Source organism: Colletotrichum aenigma (assembly GCF_013390185.1).
Source record: "Colletotrichum aenigma strain Cg56 chromosome Unknown KSG_Cg56_contig04, whole genome shotgun sequence".
Lineage (NCBI taxonomy): Eukaryota > Fungi > Ascomycota > Sordariomycetes > Glomerellales > Glomerellaceae > Colletotrichum > Colletotrichum aenigma.
The window spans coordinates 1,494,700-1,510,554 of record NW_023500910.1 but is presented as its reverse complement, the minus strand read 5'-3'; the positions used below and the strand labels follow the sequence as shown (position 1 = coordinate 1,510,554).

General features: G+C 49.5%; 6 protein-coding genes across 6 annotated transcripts; 3 read left to right on the top strand and 3 right to left on the bottom strand.

The window, feature by feature from the left end:
• Positions 1-11: 11 nt before the first annotated feature.
• CGCA056_v006278 (alcohol dehydrogenase) lies at positions 12-2,135 on the top strand (the record flags this gene model as incomplete). Its single annotated transcript, XM_037321529.1, has 9 exons — positions 12-45; positions 145-494; positions 548-630; positions 683-755; positions 806-1,019; positions 1,074-1,483; positions 1,549-1,839; positions 1,893-2,057; positions 2,130-2,135. 9 exons carry the CDS (start codon positions 12-14, stop codon positions 2,133-2,135), a joined length of 1,626 nt encoding a protein of 541 aa, XP_037179972.1.
• Positions 2,136-2,446: 311 nt separating this feature from the next.
• nmr-1 (Nitrogen metabolite repression protein nmr) lies at positions 2,447-3,370 on the bottom strand (the record flags this gene model as incomplete). The annotated part of the gene is made up of 1 exon (XM_037321528.1): positions 2,447-3,370. The coding sequence occupies one exon, from the start codon at positions 3,368-3,370 to the stop codon at positions 2,447-2,449; it is 924 nt and encodes a 307-aa protein (XP_037179975.1).
• A 1,208-nt stretch (positions 3,371-4,578) lies between these two features.
• Positions 4,579-5,737, top strand: CGCA056_v006276 (uncharacterized protein; the record flags this gene model as incomplete). The annotated part of the gene is made up of 3 exons (XM_037321527.1): positions 4,579-4,791; positions 4,847-4,871; positions 5,229-5,737. The coding sequence occupies 3 exons, from the start codon at positions 4,579-4,581 to the stop codon at positions 5,735-5,737; spliced, it is 747 nt and encodes a 248-aa protein (XP_037179974.1).
• Positions 5,738-5,870: 133 nt separating this feature from the next.
• On the bottom strand, positions 5,871-7,835 carry prlL-23 (MFS transporter prlL; the record flags this gene model as incomplete). Its single annotated transcript, XM_037321526.1, has 6 exons — positions 5,871-6,880; positions 6,943-7,039; positions 7,218-7,262; positions 7,323-7,391; positions 7,455-7,524; positions 7,579-7,835. 6 exons carry the CDS (start codon positions 7,833-7,835, stop codon positions 5,871-5,873), a joined length of 1,548 nt encoding a protein of 515 aa, XP_037179977.1.
• Positions 7,836-8,934: 1,099 nt separating this feature from the next.
• On the top strand, positions 8,935-10,426 carry fap2-4 (L-saccharopine oxidase; the record flags this gene model as incomplete). The annotated part of the gene is made up of 4 exons (XM_037321525.1): positions 8,935-9,375; positions 9,447-9,762; positions 9,821-10,046; positions 10,114-10,426. The coding sequence occupies 4 exons, from the start codon at positions 8,935-8,937 to the stop codon at positions 10,424-10,426; spliced, it is 1,296 nt and encodes a 431-aa protein (XP_037179976.1).
• Positions 10,427-12,362: 1,936 nt separating this feature from the next.
• On the bottom strand, positions 12,363-13,239 carry RSB1-8 (Sphingoid long-chain base transporter RSB1; the record flags this gene model as incomplete). The annotated part of the gene is made up of 3 exons (XM_037321524.1): positions 12,363-12,519; positions 12,578-12,652; positions 12,710-13,239. 3 exons carry the CDS (start codon positions 13,237-13,239, stop codon positions 12,363-12,365), a joined length of 762 nt encoding a protein of 253 aa, XP_037179979.1.
• Positions 13,240-15,855: the final 2,616 nt, after the last annotated feature.

The window sequence follows — 15,855 nt, the reverse complement described above, 5'->3', positions numbered from 1 at the left end:
AAAGCATCAACATGGCGCAAGAATTCGACTTTGTCATCGTCGGTGGTAAGTCTGTTCACCCCTCCTCGCCAACATGAGATGAGGGGCTTCTCCCAATATCTCCTCCCATACCCGGTCTACGGCTAACCTCTTCCGACCCAACAGGTGGCACAGCCGGCTGCCTCCTCGCCGCCCGCCTCGCCGCGACACCCTCCCACCCCAGCGTTGCGCTGGTCGAGGGCGGCGGTGACATCAACAAGCCCGAGTACCGGCGCACCGCCGAGCGCTACTTCACGGTCGCGCAGCCGGGGCTGGACTACGGGTACGTCTCGACGCCGCAGGAGCACGCGCGGGGCCGCGAGGTGCCGCAGGCGCGCGGGAAGGGGCTGGGCGGCTCGAGTGCGGTCAACTTCCAGGTGTGGTCGCTCGGCGCGCGGGCGGAGTTCGACGCGTGGGCGGAGGCGGCTGGGGACGAGGTTTGGGGGTTTGAGAGTGTTGTTGAGAGGGTGAAGCAGGTTTGTGAAGATGTATTCGTGGTATTGTTGGGGGAGAGCTGACTTGGATTTAGTTGGAAAACCTGCACACGGATGGGCTGGGGAAAGAGTGGGATGGATATGTCAAGCCGAATCCGAAGTATCATGGCTATTCCGGGTCTGTCGCCAACATCTCAACTGTGAATGGCTTTCTACTAACCTCGGTACAGACCTGTGGATGTTTCCATTGGACATATCGAGCGGGAGACCAAGTCCTTCATTGACGCTGGGGTTGATCTCGGGGTAAGTCGCCCACCGAAAGTGATCGCTTATTGTTTCTGACAGGATTAAAGCATAAACGCAATTTGGATCCGAATGATGGAGATCCAATTGGTTTCTCGTTGAACTCATCAACCAGTTTGAACGGCGTGCGCACAACCAGCGCCTCGGCATTCCTAGAGAAAGGCATCCCGCCCAACTTGAAAATCCTGACGGAGAGACGTATCGTCAAGATCCTATTCGAAAACGATCGGGCCCTTGGAGTTGTGAAGGAAGATGGGTCGCAGAGTAAGTAGCCTTGACAACTTATGAAAATGTCAGGCTGACGACATTGTGAATTAGTACGGGCCAAGAAGGAAGTCATCCTCGCAGCCGGCGCATTGGACACTCCCCGGCTGCTACTCCTTTCGGGTATCGGCCCCAAGGCAGACCTGGAAAAACTCGGAATCAGCGTTGTTAAAGACCTGGACGGGGTTGGCAAGTCGTTCACGGACCATCCCATGATTGTCACCTGCTTCCAGATGAAGCCCGGGTTCACGGACAGAATGGGCCTAGCTGATCCGGCCAAGTACCAAGAAGCCATCAAGCAGCTCACCGAGACCGGAAACGGGCCCCTCTTGGGACACTTCTCGTCCGTTCCGCACGCGTTCCTGAAGAACGATAGGGCCTACGCGACCGCGGAATTTGAAGCCCTCCCCAGAGATGCGAAAGATCTGTTGCTGAAGACAGGTGTTCCGAGCTACGAGATGGTGGTAAGTCTGCACCACAACAAAACCAAAGATTAACAAGACGGATTGACACAACTGCCCCCTCCCAGATCGGCCCGCTGATCCCTCCAAACCATGCCTTCGAGAGCGCAGACGATGGCTTCTTCTCAATCTTCGTGGCGAACATGAACTCCCAATCTCGCGGCCAGATCAAGCTCAAATCCACCAACCCGAAGGACCCGCCTTTGGTCAACCCAAAGTACCTGAGCCACCCATACGACGTCGTTAACCTGCGAGAGGCGCTCAGGGAGGGGCTGAAGCTGATGCAAACATCGACGATGAAAGAGCATTTTGTGAGGCCCATCTTTGCGCCCAAATCCGACAGCGACGAAGATATCGTGGTAAGTTGTGATGCACGGAGACTTGACTCGGCAAGGCAGCTGAAAACCTCTAGGAATTCATCGAGCAAAACGTCGCTGGCTTGTGGCACCCTTCATGTAGTGTGAGGATGGGCAAGACTGAGCAGGATGGCAGCTGTGTCGATGCAGACCTGAAGGTCCATGGGCTGAGCGGATTGAGAGTTGCTGATCTGAGTGTTACATCCATGCTTCCAAGGTGCGTATGTTCATTAACCGCAGTTTCTCTCGTGATAGACTACTAACTGAATCACTCATAGTGGCCGTAAGTCGAGTCTTAAATTTGGGATTCGCTTCTATGAGACGGTGTATGCACTGCTTCAGAACCTGCTAACAATTCCAAACAGATCCTCAAATCGTCGCGTATGTTATTGGACAAATTGCTGCTGAGAAGATTGCTAGAGAATATGGACTTTGAGTATCCTAAGAATCACAGTAGAAATACATTCAACAAAGGTAGAGAAGGGCCGATGTCTCATTTAAACGAGCGTCTCCAGTTTGTCCTATGATTAAAATATAGTAGATCTAAGAGAACATCCCAAAACAGATAAGAGCCTAATCGCGTGAAAAAAGACACCAAGTGATGAGGAAACTAGTTGACCGGTAGACACTCCAAGAGAAGTGCCCTGTCCCTTTGCAATGCCTCCTCAACAGAAGTCAGAGGCATCTCAAACTTTCCTTCAACCTTCCTCGCTTTCGCGGTCGTCCAGCTGAGATCCTTGATGTTTGCCATGAGGTGGAACCTCTGGCCAAAGACGCTGATGCCCATCGCCTCGACCTCCTCAAGAGTCCGCTTCACCACGCCCACCTCTCGTCCGCTGATTCTGACCAAGATATCCCGCACTTCCTCAATAGTGAGGACCTCGTTCCCAAGATCAATCTCCTGGCCACCAAACTTGACTGGATCCCGCAAAGCCGCCGCCGCAAACCTTCCAACGTCGTTAGCATCTGTATACGGCACCCTCGCCCCATCATCAAGCAAATGGTCCAGGACACCGTGGGTCGGCAGGCGCGGAAAGTTCCCATACGTCCCCGGCACGAAGAAATCGTGGTGGATGACAGCCGGCCGGAGGATAGTGTACGCTTCAAGCCCGCCGCCGCGGATAATGTCCTCGACGGCGGCCTTGGACGCGAAGTAATCATGCAGCTGGATCTTCTTGGTCGCTTCGTCGTCCCACATGGCCGTGTTCCCGGTGCCGTGCGTTGTGGCCGCGACGATGCTCTCGACGCCAGCTTTGCGGCACGCGTCGACGACGGTCTTGGCCTGGACAGCTTCCAGGCCTGGGAAGGGGACGGTGTTCAGGAACACGCCCTGGCAGCCCTGGGCGGCGCGGTAGATGTCGTCAAAGTTCTTGCTCTCTCCTTGGAAGAGGGTGATGTTTGGGTTTTGGAGGACGGCTGGGACCTTTTGGAGGTCGCGGACGACGGCGTGGATCTTGGCGCCTACGGTGAGGAGGTGGGTTATGACCCAGCGGCTTTGCTGGCCGGTTGCTTGGGTGATGAGGTAAGTGGACATGTTGGATATATGTGAGGATGATGGCAGTGGTAAGTTGGTTGAATTGAATACGATGATTGTGAAGGCTGTGTGCTACTTCTTTGATCTATGATCCATCTTCGTCGGACAGACGCCGCTTTATATCAAAATCTCCCCGAAAGGTTTCTCTGAAGAGAAGGCCATCTTCGGATTGATAATCACTGAATTGTCGTCGTACACCTATGATCCGTTGTAACCTAGCCTCCATGTCTGACAACAGAAGCTTGCGGGGCATGTTGAAGCCCGAATAGCGGGAGCACATCAGACTACCCAAAGTCAAAGACAATCATGCAGCTCTTAGCGTCGACAAAAGTTGCATAGTGTGGGGCACTGGAATCCTTTTCTAGCCCCACTGACCAATCGCTGCGAGGTTGAGCCACCATTGCCCGCGTGGCTTTGATCTAGATGCCAGAGTAAGACGTCTCGAAAGGCTTAGGGGAGCTTACAAATGAAATGGTCAGACTTGTGGCTGTATTGCGAAGTCAATAAAAGCGTCAGCAACCCCATCGAAAGCAACTTTCCCCGAGTCTCTCGACTTACGATGGTCTGATCCCCAGTTGTTGCTGCCAGAAGTCGGCTTTCAGAACTGGCCGTGTCCGGACCTATTACGTCCGGTCCATCCGTCGATTGAATGAAGGTCCGGAAAGGTTGCTGGACTTGTGCAGGTCAGTGGTGATGCCAGATACACACTTCGGATGCAGGTGGGGGAGGACGACTAATTGCTGCGCGTACCTTAGACCGCAAGATCCAATGTGATGGAACCCGGCCAAAGTGCCAAAAGTGCGCGCGATCAAGAAGAGAATGCAATGGGTATGAGATACGGCTTTCCTGGCCTAGAGAGAATGACAAAAAGCGTGCAATAACGGTGAAAACTACCAAAGATGTCGTCGTTTTCCCGAGCTGCCGTAGGTATAGCAAAGCTGTATTCCTCAATACCTTCTGGCAGGATCTGGAAGAATACGGCTATAGGTCTGGAGAATCAACACATTTCCGCACCCTGGAATCTTCCCCAAAGCTGAGGATACAGCCTCAACGGCACGTCAATCACATGGACCTTGTCTATCACTGTAAGCCTTCCTACTAAAATTTCAATGTGCGTGTTCTAATAATCCCAAGTCCATAAATTTGCCCATGCTGCGCTGGTCACATTCGGCCAACGTCCTTCCGAGATACGGGATGTTCTCCTCAGTATGGCTTTAGTGCACGATGAAGTCTCCGGCATCGCCCTCTTCCATGCGCTGCTCGCCTTCTCCTCCCTTCACCGCCATGGTCTCAATGAGCAGACTATCCAGCTTAAAGGTCGCGCTCTCCAGTCACTGTCGGCCTCGGTCAACGACGAAATTCTGACCCCGGAGAAAGCCGCGCAAGATGTGGCCGCATCTATGCTTCTAGGGGCTTTTGAAGTGAGTGTCTGTTGAAATTGCGTCGCAGAACGTGGTTCCTAACGTTGACGTCTAGACGTTGCAGCCAATTGAGGGCACGAGTGAGTGGCTTTTGCATGTATGGGGGGCTACAGATATGATTCAAGCAACTCCGCTCAAGGATCAACCATCAAACAACGACACAAGCCGCCTCCTTCAATGGGTGCACTACCACGAAACACTTTCACGCTTCGCTATAAACCATTGGCGACATCAATCGCTGGCACCAGAGGGGGCATCAAGAAGTGCCCGTAGGTCCCAAGCTGCTCAAAAGTTGTCTTTGACTAGACATAGACCTGTAAGGAATCTCTCCATCACCAGCGTCAATTGCTTCCACTGATGTGCTCTTTCCTAGACCCACCCTGCCGTCAATCCTACATTCGCAATATTGAATCTGCTTTCTGAAGTGTGCGATACAGTTCTCGATTCAAGAGATCCCAGGACCAGCAATACGAAGTACCAAGACCATCTGCAAGATCTGAAGAGCAGGGTAGGAAATGTCTCCATCGAGTCAGCATCTGCCGAACCCACGTCTGATTCCATGTTCGCCGTCCACCTCTACCAAATAGCAACGCAGATATATCTTGCGCGACTCTCGAAAAGCCCGTGGGAGCCAGCGGAAAACCTCGACGCCCTGGTCAATGCCGCATTTGCAGGACCTATCCAGTCATGCTCCTGTGAGCACTTCTTCCCCTTGCTCATCCTAGCTTGCGAAGCACACAGGGACGACCAGAGATTAGCCATTATCAACCTTATCGAAAGGACACAGAGGGATACGCGTATACGTAGTATCGAGGGGGTTAAGAACACAGTCAGATCCATCTGGGCGCAACAAGACCTGCACAAAGATGGCGAGATCCTAATGGACTATCTCGGTATCATGACCACTGCGATCAGCTCCGGCAGCGCCGTGCCATCTTTCGCTTGAACTTCGGAGTCTTGATTCACCTCTTGCTATTCGGTATGAATTATCATTTGAGATATGGGAGTACAAGAGACGGAACACTACATAATTTGGGACATTGAAACTTTCGCCATAACTTGCACTGCCAGCAGACTCTTCAGATGAGATATCTAAATCCCTTGCCGACAGCAATCACTTGCCCAGCAGCCTCAGCTTCTTGCTCCTTCAACTCCAGCTTCCTGTTCTCTCTCTTCAACACGAAGTGCAGTACAACGGCGGCGATGATAGCCATGAAAGCCATGGCAGCGTTCACACTGAAAGCCAGCACGAACCGCGGGGCGGCATTGTTTGGATACAAGTACGAGCCGTAAATACCTGCCAGCGTGGAGAACGCATTGTTAAACGCGACAGCGGCCGCACGCTTGGCAGCGGGCCGATACATCGTGTTTGCCGTCCATACCATCGACATATTGAAGCCCGTGTAGATGCCGGGCAGCATGATCATGGCGCCAAAGTACCGCGGGCCGATCCCCGTCGCGGCGCTGGAGATAATGAACCCCAGCAGCGAGCAGGCCAACGGCGCGACGGTATGCCAGAACCGCTCGTTCGTGCGGTCCGCGTTCCATGACACCGCCGCACATGCGACGCACGCGAGCAGATACGGCGGCGACGTCAGGAGCAGCGTCGTGATGCGGTCCTTGCCGAGGCTTCCCACGACGGTGGGGAAGAAGCTGTTGATCGAAATGGAGCTCGCCGCACCGTACACCAGTACGACGAGGATCCAGTTGATGGGGTCGACCATGATCATCTTGAACCCGGCAAATATGGGCTGCTCGGACGACGAGGTCCAGTCCTCCTCGCCCGCGGCGTCGACCTCCATGCGCCACATGGCCGTCTGGCGTTCTTGCTCCGTGAGCCATTTCGTGTTCGCCGGGAAGTCGGGGAGGATGAAGAAAGCGCCGCAGGCTATGAGGACCGTAAGAGAGCCCTCGATAATGAAGAGCCAGCGCCACGCGAGTAGGCCGCCGAGACCGTCCATGCCGTTCGTTATTCCTGCAGCGATGAGGCCTGAGAAGGCTCCGGAAAGCATTGAACCGCTGTAAAAGAGGCCTGTTCGAACGCCGAGTTCCTTGCGGATGTACCATGCACTCAGGGTAGCAAGACATCCTATTTGAGCGTTTTATTAGTGATGCATTTCTTCAATGTGCGAACTATTGCATGCTGCAAACCTGGATAGAATGCTGCTTCCACGAAACCAAGCAGAAAGCGAGTCGCCAAGAGACCGCCGAAGCTATGCGCTGCGCCGCTGCAGGCACACAGTACTCCCTGGCAATTCATGTCAGCCAAAACACTGTTCCGTGATGTGTGGTTACACAGTCCGAGATCCGGTTGTGGCATCCCCAGTCACGTTACACTCATGCAATGCAGCAGTGCGATGATGGGCAGCGGGAAGTGGTAGATCGCTTAATTGATTGGGAATGGAATCAGGGAACGTCATGCTTACCCAGACTACCATGCATCCTGTCAAGTAGATAGCAGGGCGACCGATCTGTTACAAATCTTCATCAGTTCATTATTCAATCGTCCGGCGTTGGGTTTTCAGTCTTACCTTGTTCAGAAACATGTTGGATGGTACTTGCATTAAGATGTATCCGACAAAGAGGATCGATACGCAGGTCTGGGTGCCAAATCGTCAGCTATTTCTCGCATCGAAACGGCGCATATCTCGAGGTTTGCTTACTTGGAACTCACTGCCCGTTAACCCCAGATCCTTTTCTAAACCGCCTAGTCTCGCTGATCCAATGGCGTTCCTAGCTCATCGCTTAGTCTGTAATCTAGGTAGGTTTTGAAACGATGAGACCAACCTGTCCAGATAGTTCATGATGTAAATCAAGATCATCGTTGGCAACATTCGCATATCGACTTTTCGAATCAACTTCTTTTCAAGGTCCTTCAATTCATCCTCCGACAAGTCCCTTAGAAGCTCCGGCAATGGTCTCGCTGGCCATTCCGTGGTTTGTCCTTCAAAACTGGCTCTGCTCTCGTCGGTGGTGTCGTACTTCTTTTTCTGGGAGTCAACCTTGACTGGGTCTTCGTTATCAGTCTTCATATCGGTCGCCATGTTGAAGTTTGCGTTGGACGGCAATAACGTCGTCGTGCCCAAAAGTTGCCGGTTAAGGAACACCAAGTCTGGTCCCAGGACGCTGTTAAATAACTGGTCTTAACAAGCACGAAGGTGTAGACGGCAATAAGCACCTACTGGCCGATTTTGATCAGCAGCTCAATTCCTCAAAACCCCCAATCCCTCAATGTTGCCCAGCCTAGAGGTATCGCCCTGTGCGAGATACCTCAGCGATGGGCAGGTCCAAGCCGGAAAGGTCCTTCCAATCGGCGATAACGCTATCTCTTACGAGATAGGTGCCGACAAGGAAGAGGCCAGCGGATGAAATGCCCCAAATGCAACGTTCTCCGCCCGAACGTCAACACACTCTCAGTCTTCGTAGGTATCGGCTGTTAATGCACGGATTGCCGGCGGGTCTGGTGGGTTCACGGGATTGCGTGGTGGTGGTAGTAATGGAAATTGAAGGCCGTAAGGATGCGGGCACTTATCAGTCGGCCGCTAGAGCACGAGGAACCGAACTGGAGGGCGGGTCTGACGATGGCTCCTTTTATCTTTTTGTGCAGCCAGGCTCGCTTTCGACATCGGCGGACTGATGCCGATTGAAATTTCTTGGAGCCTGGGCATTTGCGGAGTTGGTGCCCGCCTCCGTGATGACCGCTTGTGGAATCCTTGTTGGTTGATGGGCATTGTGCAGTATCTCTTGGACCAGGGGTCTTCCGCGGCAAGGTGACGCATTTGTTTAGTCTGCCGCTAATCGACGTCGGACTTGGAGGGTACAAACATGCGTGGTATTGTTGGCCGTCTTACTTTGAATTGCTCTTTATTGTGGATCGATTGACGTCCGCAAACGCGGGGAAAGTTGGGTACTACACAATGCACTTTGCGGTGTGCTTGAGCCGATGCGCTCGCCGAAGATTGCGTCGGCTTCATGATCGGTCGAGTTTGCTTTGTGAGCCGAATGCAATTCGGTGTTACGTAGCCATTTATAGTTGACCGCGTGGAAATGCCGCGAGAATAGCGTTGAATCAACCAAGCCCCAAGAACCGACTTTACACCAGCAGCATTGCAGCGAGAAACATCACAATCCAATTCAACCACAATGTCTAAACCATCTGTTCTCATCGTGGGAGGCGGTGTCTTCGGGACATCCACGGCATACCACATGTCCCTACGTGGATACAGCTCAGTCACAGTCCTCGATCGATTCGATGCGCCCTCCAAAGATTCAGCAGCGACCGACTTGAACAAAGTCGTCCGCGCCGACTACCCGAACCCGCTGTATGCCAAGCTCGGCGACGAGACCATGCGGGAGTGGACAAATCCCAGCTCCATCTTCGCAGGCATGTACCGCGAGACGGGGTGGATCATGAGCGGGCACAGCATGACCCGGGGATGGCTCCACAGCGCCGTTGAAACCGCGAAGAAGGCCGGCCGTGAAGGTGTCAAGTTCATGTCGACGGAAGAGATGAAGCAGAGGTGGCCCGTCCTGACGGGCGACTTCCCGGACTGGACGAATCTCTGGAGTCCTGTAGCTGGTTGGGTGAGTTGCTTATCAATGATGATTCATATCACTGAATGTTGTGTTGTGAACTGACGCCGGACTTGCTCTAGGTGCCATCCGGTCAGGCGCTCCTGAGAATGGCCAACGCTGCGAAAGCCCAAGGTGTCAAGTACATTAGCGGAGAGGCCGGATACGTCAAGAAGCTGTTGTATGACAGCGACGGAACTTGCAAAGGCGCTATCGCTGCAGATGGAACCATTTACACGGCTGACATTGTCGTGCTCGCAACTGGTGCCAACACGGCGACGCTAGTGGATGCGAAGAAGGAGGTTGTGGCACAAACATCTGTCATCTGTGTGATGAAGCTGGAGCCACATGAAGTTGAGAAGTACAAGGACATCCCCATCATCGACGACTTTGAACAAGGTCAGTTAACATTCCCTCCATCGGAGGCGACTTGAGATCCAATCCTGACATACGCTAGGCATCATCTTCCCACCAGATGAAAACGGGTTTATCAAGCTCTGCAGTGTTCGCTTACTCACAAACTATCGGAACCGGTATGTCGCGGGAGCTTCAGTGACGCATTCTCTTGGTGACTACCCAGATGACGGGTGTCCCAAGGAGATTGAAGACGAGATGCGGACCTTCGTTCGTGAGATGATTCCAGAGCTAGCGGATCGGTCATTCGTTTCCACCAAACTTTGCTGGTAAGTCGAAAGATCGTCTTGATGCATGCAAGGAGATGACAGGTTCAATGGCTGACACTGAGAACAGGGATGGAATTGCGTCGGACTTGAACTTCAGAGTTTGCCCGTACCCCAACACAAAAAACCTCTTCGTCGCAACAGTCGGCTCTAACCACGGTTTCAAGTTCTTGCCAATCATTGGCAAGTATGTTATTGATATGTTGGAGGGCAAACTGAGTGAGGATTACAAGGAGTTATGGTCTTGGAAGAATGGCCGAGTTCCTGAGGGTACACAAGATCCCCACCCTTGGCCTCTTCGAGATCTTTCTGACTTGTCGGGTTGGCGAAGCCGTAATGCTGCAGGAGGTGGTAAGCTGCCATGGACTTGGAGTCGACTTTGAAAGCATACGTAGATACTAGATGAGAGACATTATAGTAATGCAAGTACATGACCTTGGGGGGTTGGGAATGAGTACTTTGAAAGCCAATTAGCTCATTTCAGTTTAATAGTCCAGTCGCTCTACGAAATTTCTCTCCGCAATCCCCGACCCACCATAGATCCCGAAGAGATGACAAAATAGCACAGTAGCTCTGCAAGATTTGTAGTGCCATCGAATCCCCTATCTGTATGAGGGTGATAAAGTCGTCAGAGACACTTGTAGGCCAGCCTCCAACGAGCCGAAACTCGGGGGCTTGCCTAACTAAGGACGGTCGTAATTGAATGATAGCGTCTTTCAGCACGGGATTCTTGGCTGCAGTTTGAAGACCGGCCAGTGCTAACAGTTCGGATACGAATCCTGGAGTCTCGGAATCTCGTGGTTCGTACAAAAGCTTTGCCAACTTTTGGCTATGAGGCGCTTTCCCTACTGATGCCCACAGAGCCCGCTTTCCTCGCAAAGCGGCAAATATTTCAAGGACGTTGGTAAGTTTGAAATTTTCTCTAGTAGTTTGCAGCTGAGCAAAAGTCAAGATGCATATGATGGCAGAAAACATGACCAGAGGTTCATGCCCGGCAGTGGTATCTTCAAGGTACTGTAGCTGATGGCGGAACAGTTGTAGCCCAAGTTGCTGATGATGGAGAGCTCGTACGTAGACTTGGCTCCGCGGCATATCCTCAACGCTGCATGTGGAGTTTGCGAGATGAGTCCCGGCCAGGGCAAGAATACCATGCATCAACAAAGGTTGATCATAGGCCAGATTCGGTATCGAGTGTTGCCAGATATGCTGTGCGTCCGGGATCAAGGACAAAGATCTCGCTGTTGATGTGGAGAACTGGTGCATCAACTTCATGTCCAGCGCGTCGAACGTGAGTTGGACCATCGATGGAATGTCCTTTCCCATGGCGCAATTTTCGGGACTGCTAATCGGCGAAGAAACATCTGCAATATTCGCCGCTTTGGAGTACGGGTCTGCCCATGCATATGAGCAGCTCTTCCCAAACCGCTGGCAATTTCTGCATTTTGGGTACGTCTCGTCGCACTAGGCTCTGTGTCAGTCAACGGTCAGACGGTGAATTTTTCAATGTCCTTGCCTTGACGCGACGAGCTTTGCATTGAGCACAGCCTAAACGCGACTTCGCGTGTGGACGTCGACTCGGCATAACTGCAGGACGAGCTTCGAATTTTCGACAAATAGAGCGTTGTAAGTTTGAATGAGGAAAGGTGTACGAGAGAGTACGAGAGAGTAGGACGACGCCTAGATTTATGTGCGGTGCTTGATGTTGGCGGCGCGGCGTCAGCAGCTAAGCCACTGACTGTGTAGCGCTGACGGGCTGATGTCTTACCTAGCGGGATGGTGACTTGCAGCTTTCGTAACCTCTTCTGCGCCTAGATCTGAGAATCAAGCATCAAGCACCCAAATTTTTGGATGTTGCTGAATTGCCTCTATCATAGAAGACTGCAAATCTTCCATCCGGCTGGTCCGGAAGATTGCTTGGGTAGCGTTCGTGATTTTACGGTCGGGAGTCCTGGCTTTCGGGCTATGGTTCGTCAATCTCTCCCCGCACGGGCGAAAATTCGCTTGGTTGACTTACTCGGACAGATTGAAAGCCCGATTGCTGGGTGAGTAAGTGTAAGTAGTGTCTGCCCTCAATCTATTTGGCTTCTATAGTCTCTAAACCAATCATAACTAACAGCATTGTAAGCCGAAACTCTCATCCAATATCCCATATTTTGTCGGAGCAATCCATAGTGTAATCTATCAAAAACCAACATGAAGCAGATGCCGGACGCATTGACCAAGGCCTCGGCGCAGCCAACCACAACTCCCATTACCGGTACTGGAGCCCGTGTTGACAGAGAATGTTTATGCAGGGGTGCGTATACACGGGGTTGATAATCAGGCTGCGGGTATACCTCCCATGGGATATTCGGAGTCAACCGGCTGAGTGCTTTTGGCCTGGGTCTTCGAGGCCTCTCCTCCACGAGAGCTGATAGCAGGGAAGAAGATTCCGGGATGCGCAATTGACATTAGAAGACACGCAATTACAATCATCCTAAAGTTTGAGGTCAGCGTCAAAATTGACTCAAAGACAGCAGTACTACGAAGCTTACATGCCATCGAGGACAATAAACTCCTCTTCTTTCCGCATCAATGGATTGCCCCAACCGCCAGCCATTTCCGGGAGACTACATGGCACACAATTTGTAATAATCTTTAGCCGTATGTCCTCAAACGGGTCTTACCGGTAGATGCATCTGATGAAAATGGCGATAAACGCTGCCGCGGAAGCAGACAGATAGAAGCGGAACATCCAACTAGGCTGCGCTGGCTGGTTCCACGCACTTGAATCACTTGACCCACGGCTCCTGTTCCTAAACGTCCGCCAGGCAAAGTCCACAGCAAGTAAGCCGCAGATACCCATCGTGAAAACCTGAACCGCGATTCCAGCAATTATGACGTTGTTTCCCGTCTCGGCCGCGCTTCCTCCGTCGCTAGAGGACACAGCCGCACCGCCGGCCGCCTGCATGAGAAAGCTGATTGCGTCGCAGCTGATGAAAATCCAAGTATACCATTTCGGGGCAAGTCGGGAATTCTCCGGACCGATGTAGAGGACGAGGTGCTTAAGCGTGAGGTAGATTCCCGCGGCTAGGAACGATGGGGCGAGAATGAGACAGATGACTTGCAAACGGAAGCCGACGCCGCTCCAGGGGTTCTTGCTCATCATCAGCCGGCCGATGTATCCCAGCGCTTCGAGCAGACAACCAATGACCATGACGGTCGTAAACGCACGAAGCCGATATTTGACGCCGAGGAAAAGCTGTGGCGGCACCTGCCCACAGGTGCCCCAGGTGGCCTGTGCGGCCTAGGGCCCGCCAGGGCCTTCATCTAGCCTCCTAGCTGGGCAGCCTATTTAGCTAGTTCTTATTATATGTATCAAACTCCTTACTACTTATTACGCTTATACCTCTATAGGTTATAGGCTTAGTATTTAGATTACTAGTATTTATAGTTTTAAATTAAATATTTCTCTATTTTATAATATTTTTATGAGTTTTATTTTTATTTTTGTAGTTATTTATATATTTATATAGTTTATTTTAATAAATAAATAGTAATCTAGTTTTTACTTATTCTTAATATATTAGATTATTACTATTTATATAGAAGTTTATTTTATTTATTAATATACTAAATAGCAAAATGTTTTTATTTTTTATATCTCTTTTTAATATATTAATTAATAGTATTTTCTCTCTTTTATTTTTTGATTATTTATTTATATTTCTCTAAATAACTAATAATATAAATAAAAAATTAAAACTTTTTTATTTAATATTCTCTAGCTAAAAAGTGAATCTAATTAGTAATTATAGTCAGTTTTTATTAATATTATGTTACAATTAAACTAAATTAAAAAGTATATTAATAAAGATATTTTTAAGCTTAATAATAATGTTATTATTAAAACAATATAAGCTAAAAAAGTGTAAGACTACTTTTTTTATTACTTATTAATTTATATAATATTGTTGTTAATAAATTACTTAATACAAAATAGAAAAATAATAGTAATCTTTTTATATTTATATAAATATTTAAGAGATATATTTCCAAAGTTTTTAAATATATTATTAATATTTTTATTAATAAGTTTATTAAAAGCTCTATTTAAGATTATAAGACTTTTTATAATACTTTTAAGTATATTAAATTTATATTACTAACTTTATAAGTAATTTTTCTAACTATTTATGAATTATATTATTTTTAAATTATTTTAAAACCTATTTATTAGATATTTATAAATATTGTATTAATAATAATAAGAAGCTTATATAGACTAATAGTATTAAAACTATCTATTTATTTATTTAAAATAAAAAATAACTTTATTACTTCTTTAAAGCAAGAGACGGCGTATTTGGCGCTGTTTCAGGCAGGTTCTGCTGCTAAGTTCAGCAGGACATCTGCCACAAAACCCTCGCTGCTTTAACCCAGGCGGCAAGGCCACCAAGCGCGCCAACCCCTGTCCCGTCCCAGGCTTGTACCTCAGGGTACTGACTAAAGTACTGACTAAAGTTCCTCAGCCACACCTCCCAGAACTGCCCAAATAGCCCTACTAGTCACTCTTCACTCAACTGACGTTCTAATTCTTGCTTGGCGCGTCGCTTTCTAACAGCCAAAAATAGCCACCATAATGAGTCCTGCAATGGCTTACCTTCTCGTACTATATAAACTGCGGTCGCTGCAGTTAGGGCTTCAGCTAGCGGTCCCTTCAATCTATCTGCTCTTAAAGCCTGACTATTACTATTTGTTTGGCTAGTCCTTCTGCTAGCAAGCCTTCTGTTGAACTTGTGCTGTTCCTCGTTCCATAATGTTAAATCGCTGACGCACCCTGGCGGTCGCTTATGATTCTGATGCATCTTTCTCGGCTGACGATGAATATGACGACTAACTAGCTTATCATATGCTGCCTGCTTCTGCTGTTTCAGCATGTCCTGGATTATGGATGCCCTATATTCTACTAAATGGGGTTAGAACTTAAAGGTCTGCTACCTCTTTGTAGCAAAGTTACTTACTAGATGCGAGCCTGTACCTCTTTTGGGGCCTTCTGTTTTAGCAGATTTGTGAGGAAATTCTTGCATAATTGGATGACTTTCTCGATGTGGCTACTGGTCAGATTCTCCTAAGGCTGAGACTGCTCTCAGAACAGCTTGCCGATGAGATGCGGATTGAAGTTGCTAATAAGCTTGGTACCCTTCGAACGGAGAATCATCTTCTGAATCTACGCTACTGACTTTTTCTTGGAAAGGGGCTTTGGCGAAGCTGATGTTGCTGTGTGATTCTCGTTGATGTTCTCCTTCCCAGCTGGCCCTTTCTCTGCTACAGACGAGAAGAAGTATTTGTGGCCCCTTTTTTGGAGATCTTTGGCGAACTTGCTGTTACTGTACTGAATAGCAGCTTGTAGTTGGGCTATGGTGCTCTTGTTCTCTAGTGAGAACGTCTCCTTAGCGCCTATCTTGGAGTATCTATGCTTGTAGTTCCTATTGAGACTTGCTTTGCAGATTTCCTGACATTCTATGCTGAGTTGTGCTAGGTATATACAGTATGCTGCAGGGGTGGACTGGATATCGCCTAATAGATTTAATTTGTGCCTGTCTATCTGGAGAACCTACTTAAGATCCTCACTAAGCTGTAGGAGTTCTGCCTTGATATGCTCGAACAAGAGGTGGCTCAACTTTGCCCGCAGCGCTTTGATGCTAACTATCTCTTGCGACAAGATGCTGAAGTTTGATATGTAGAAAAACTATACCTCAGCTGCGTTGCGTTCCTCGAATGAAAAACTATTCTCGTTGAAATGGCGATTCCTGATGACATGCTATCCAAG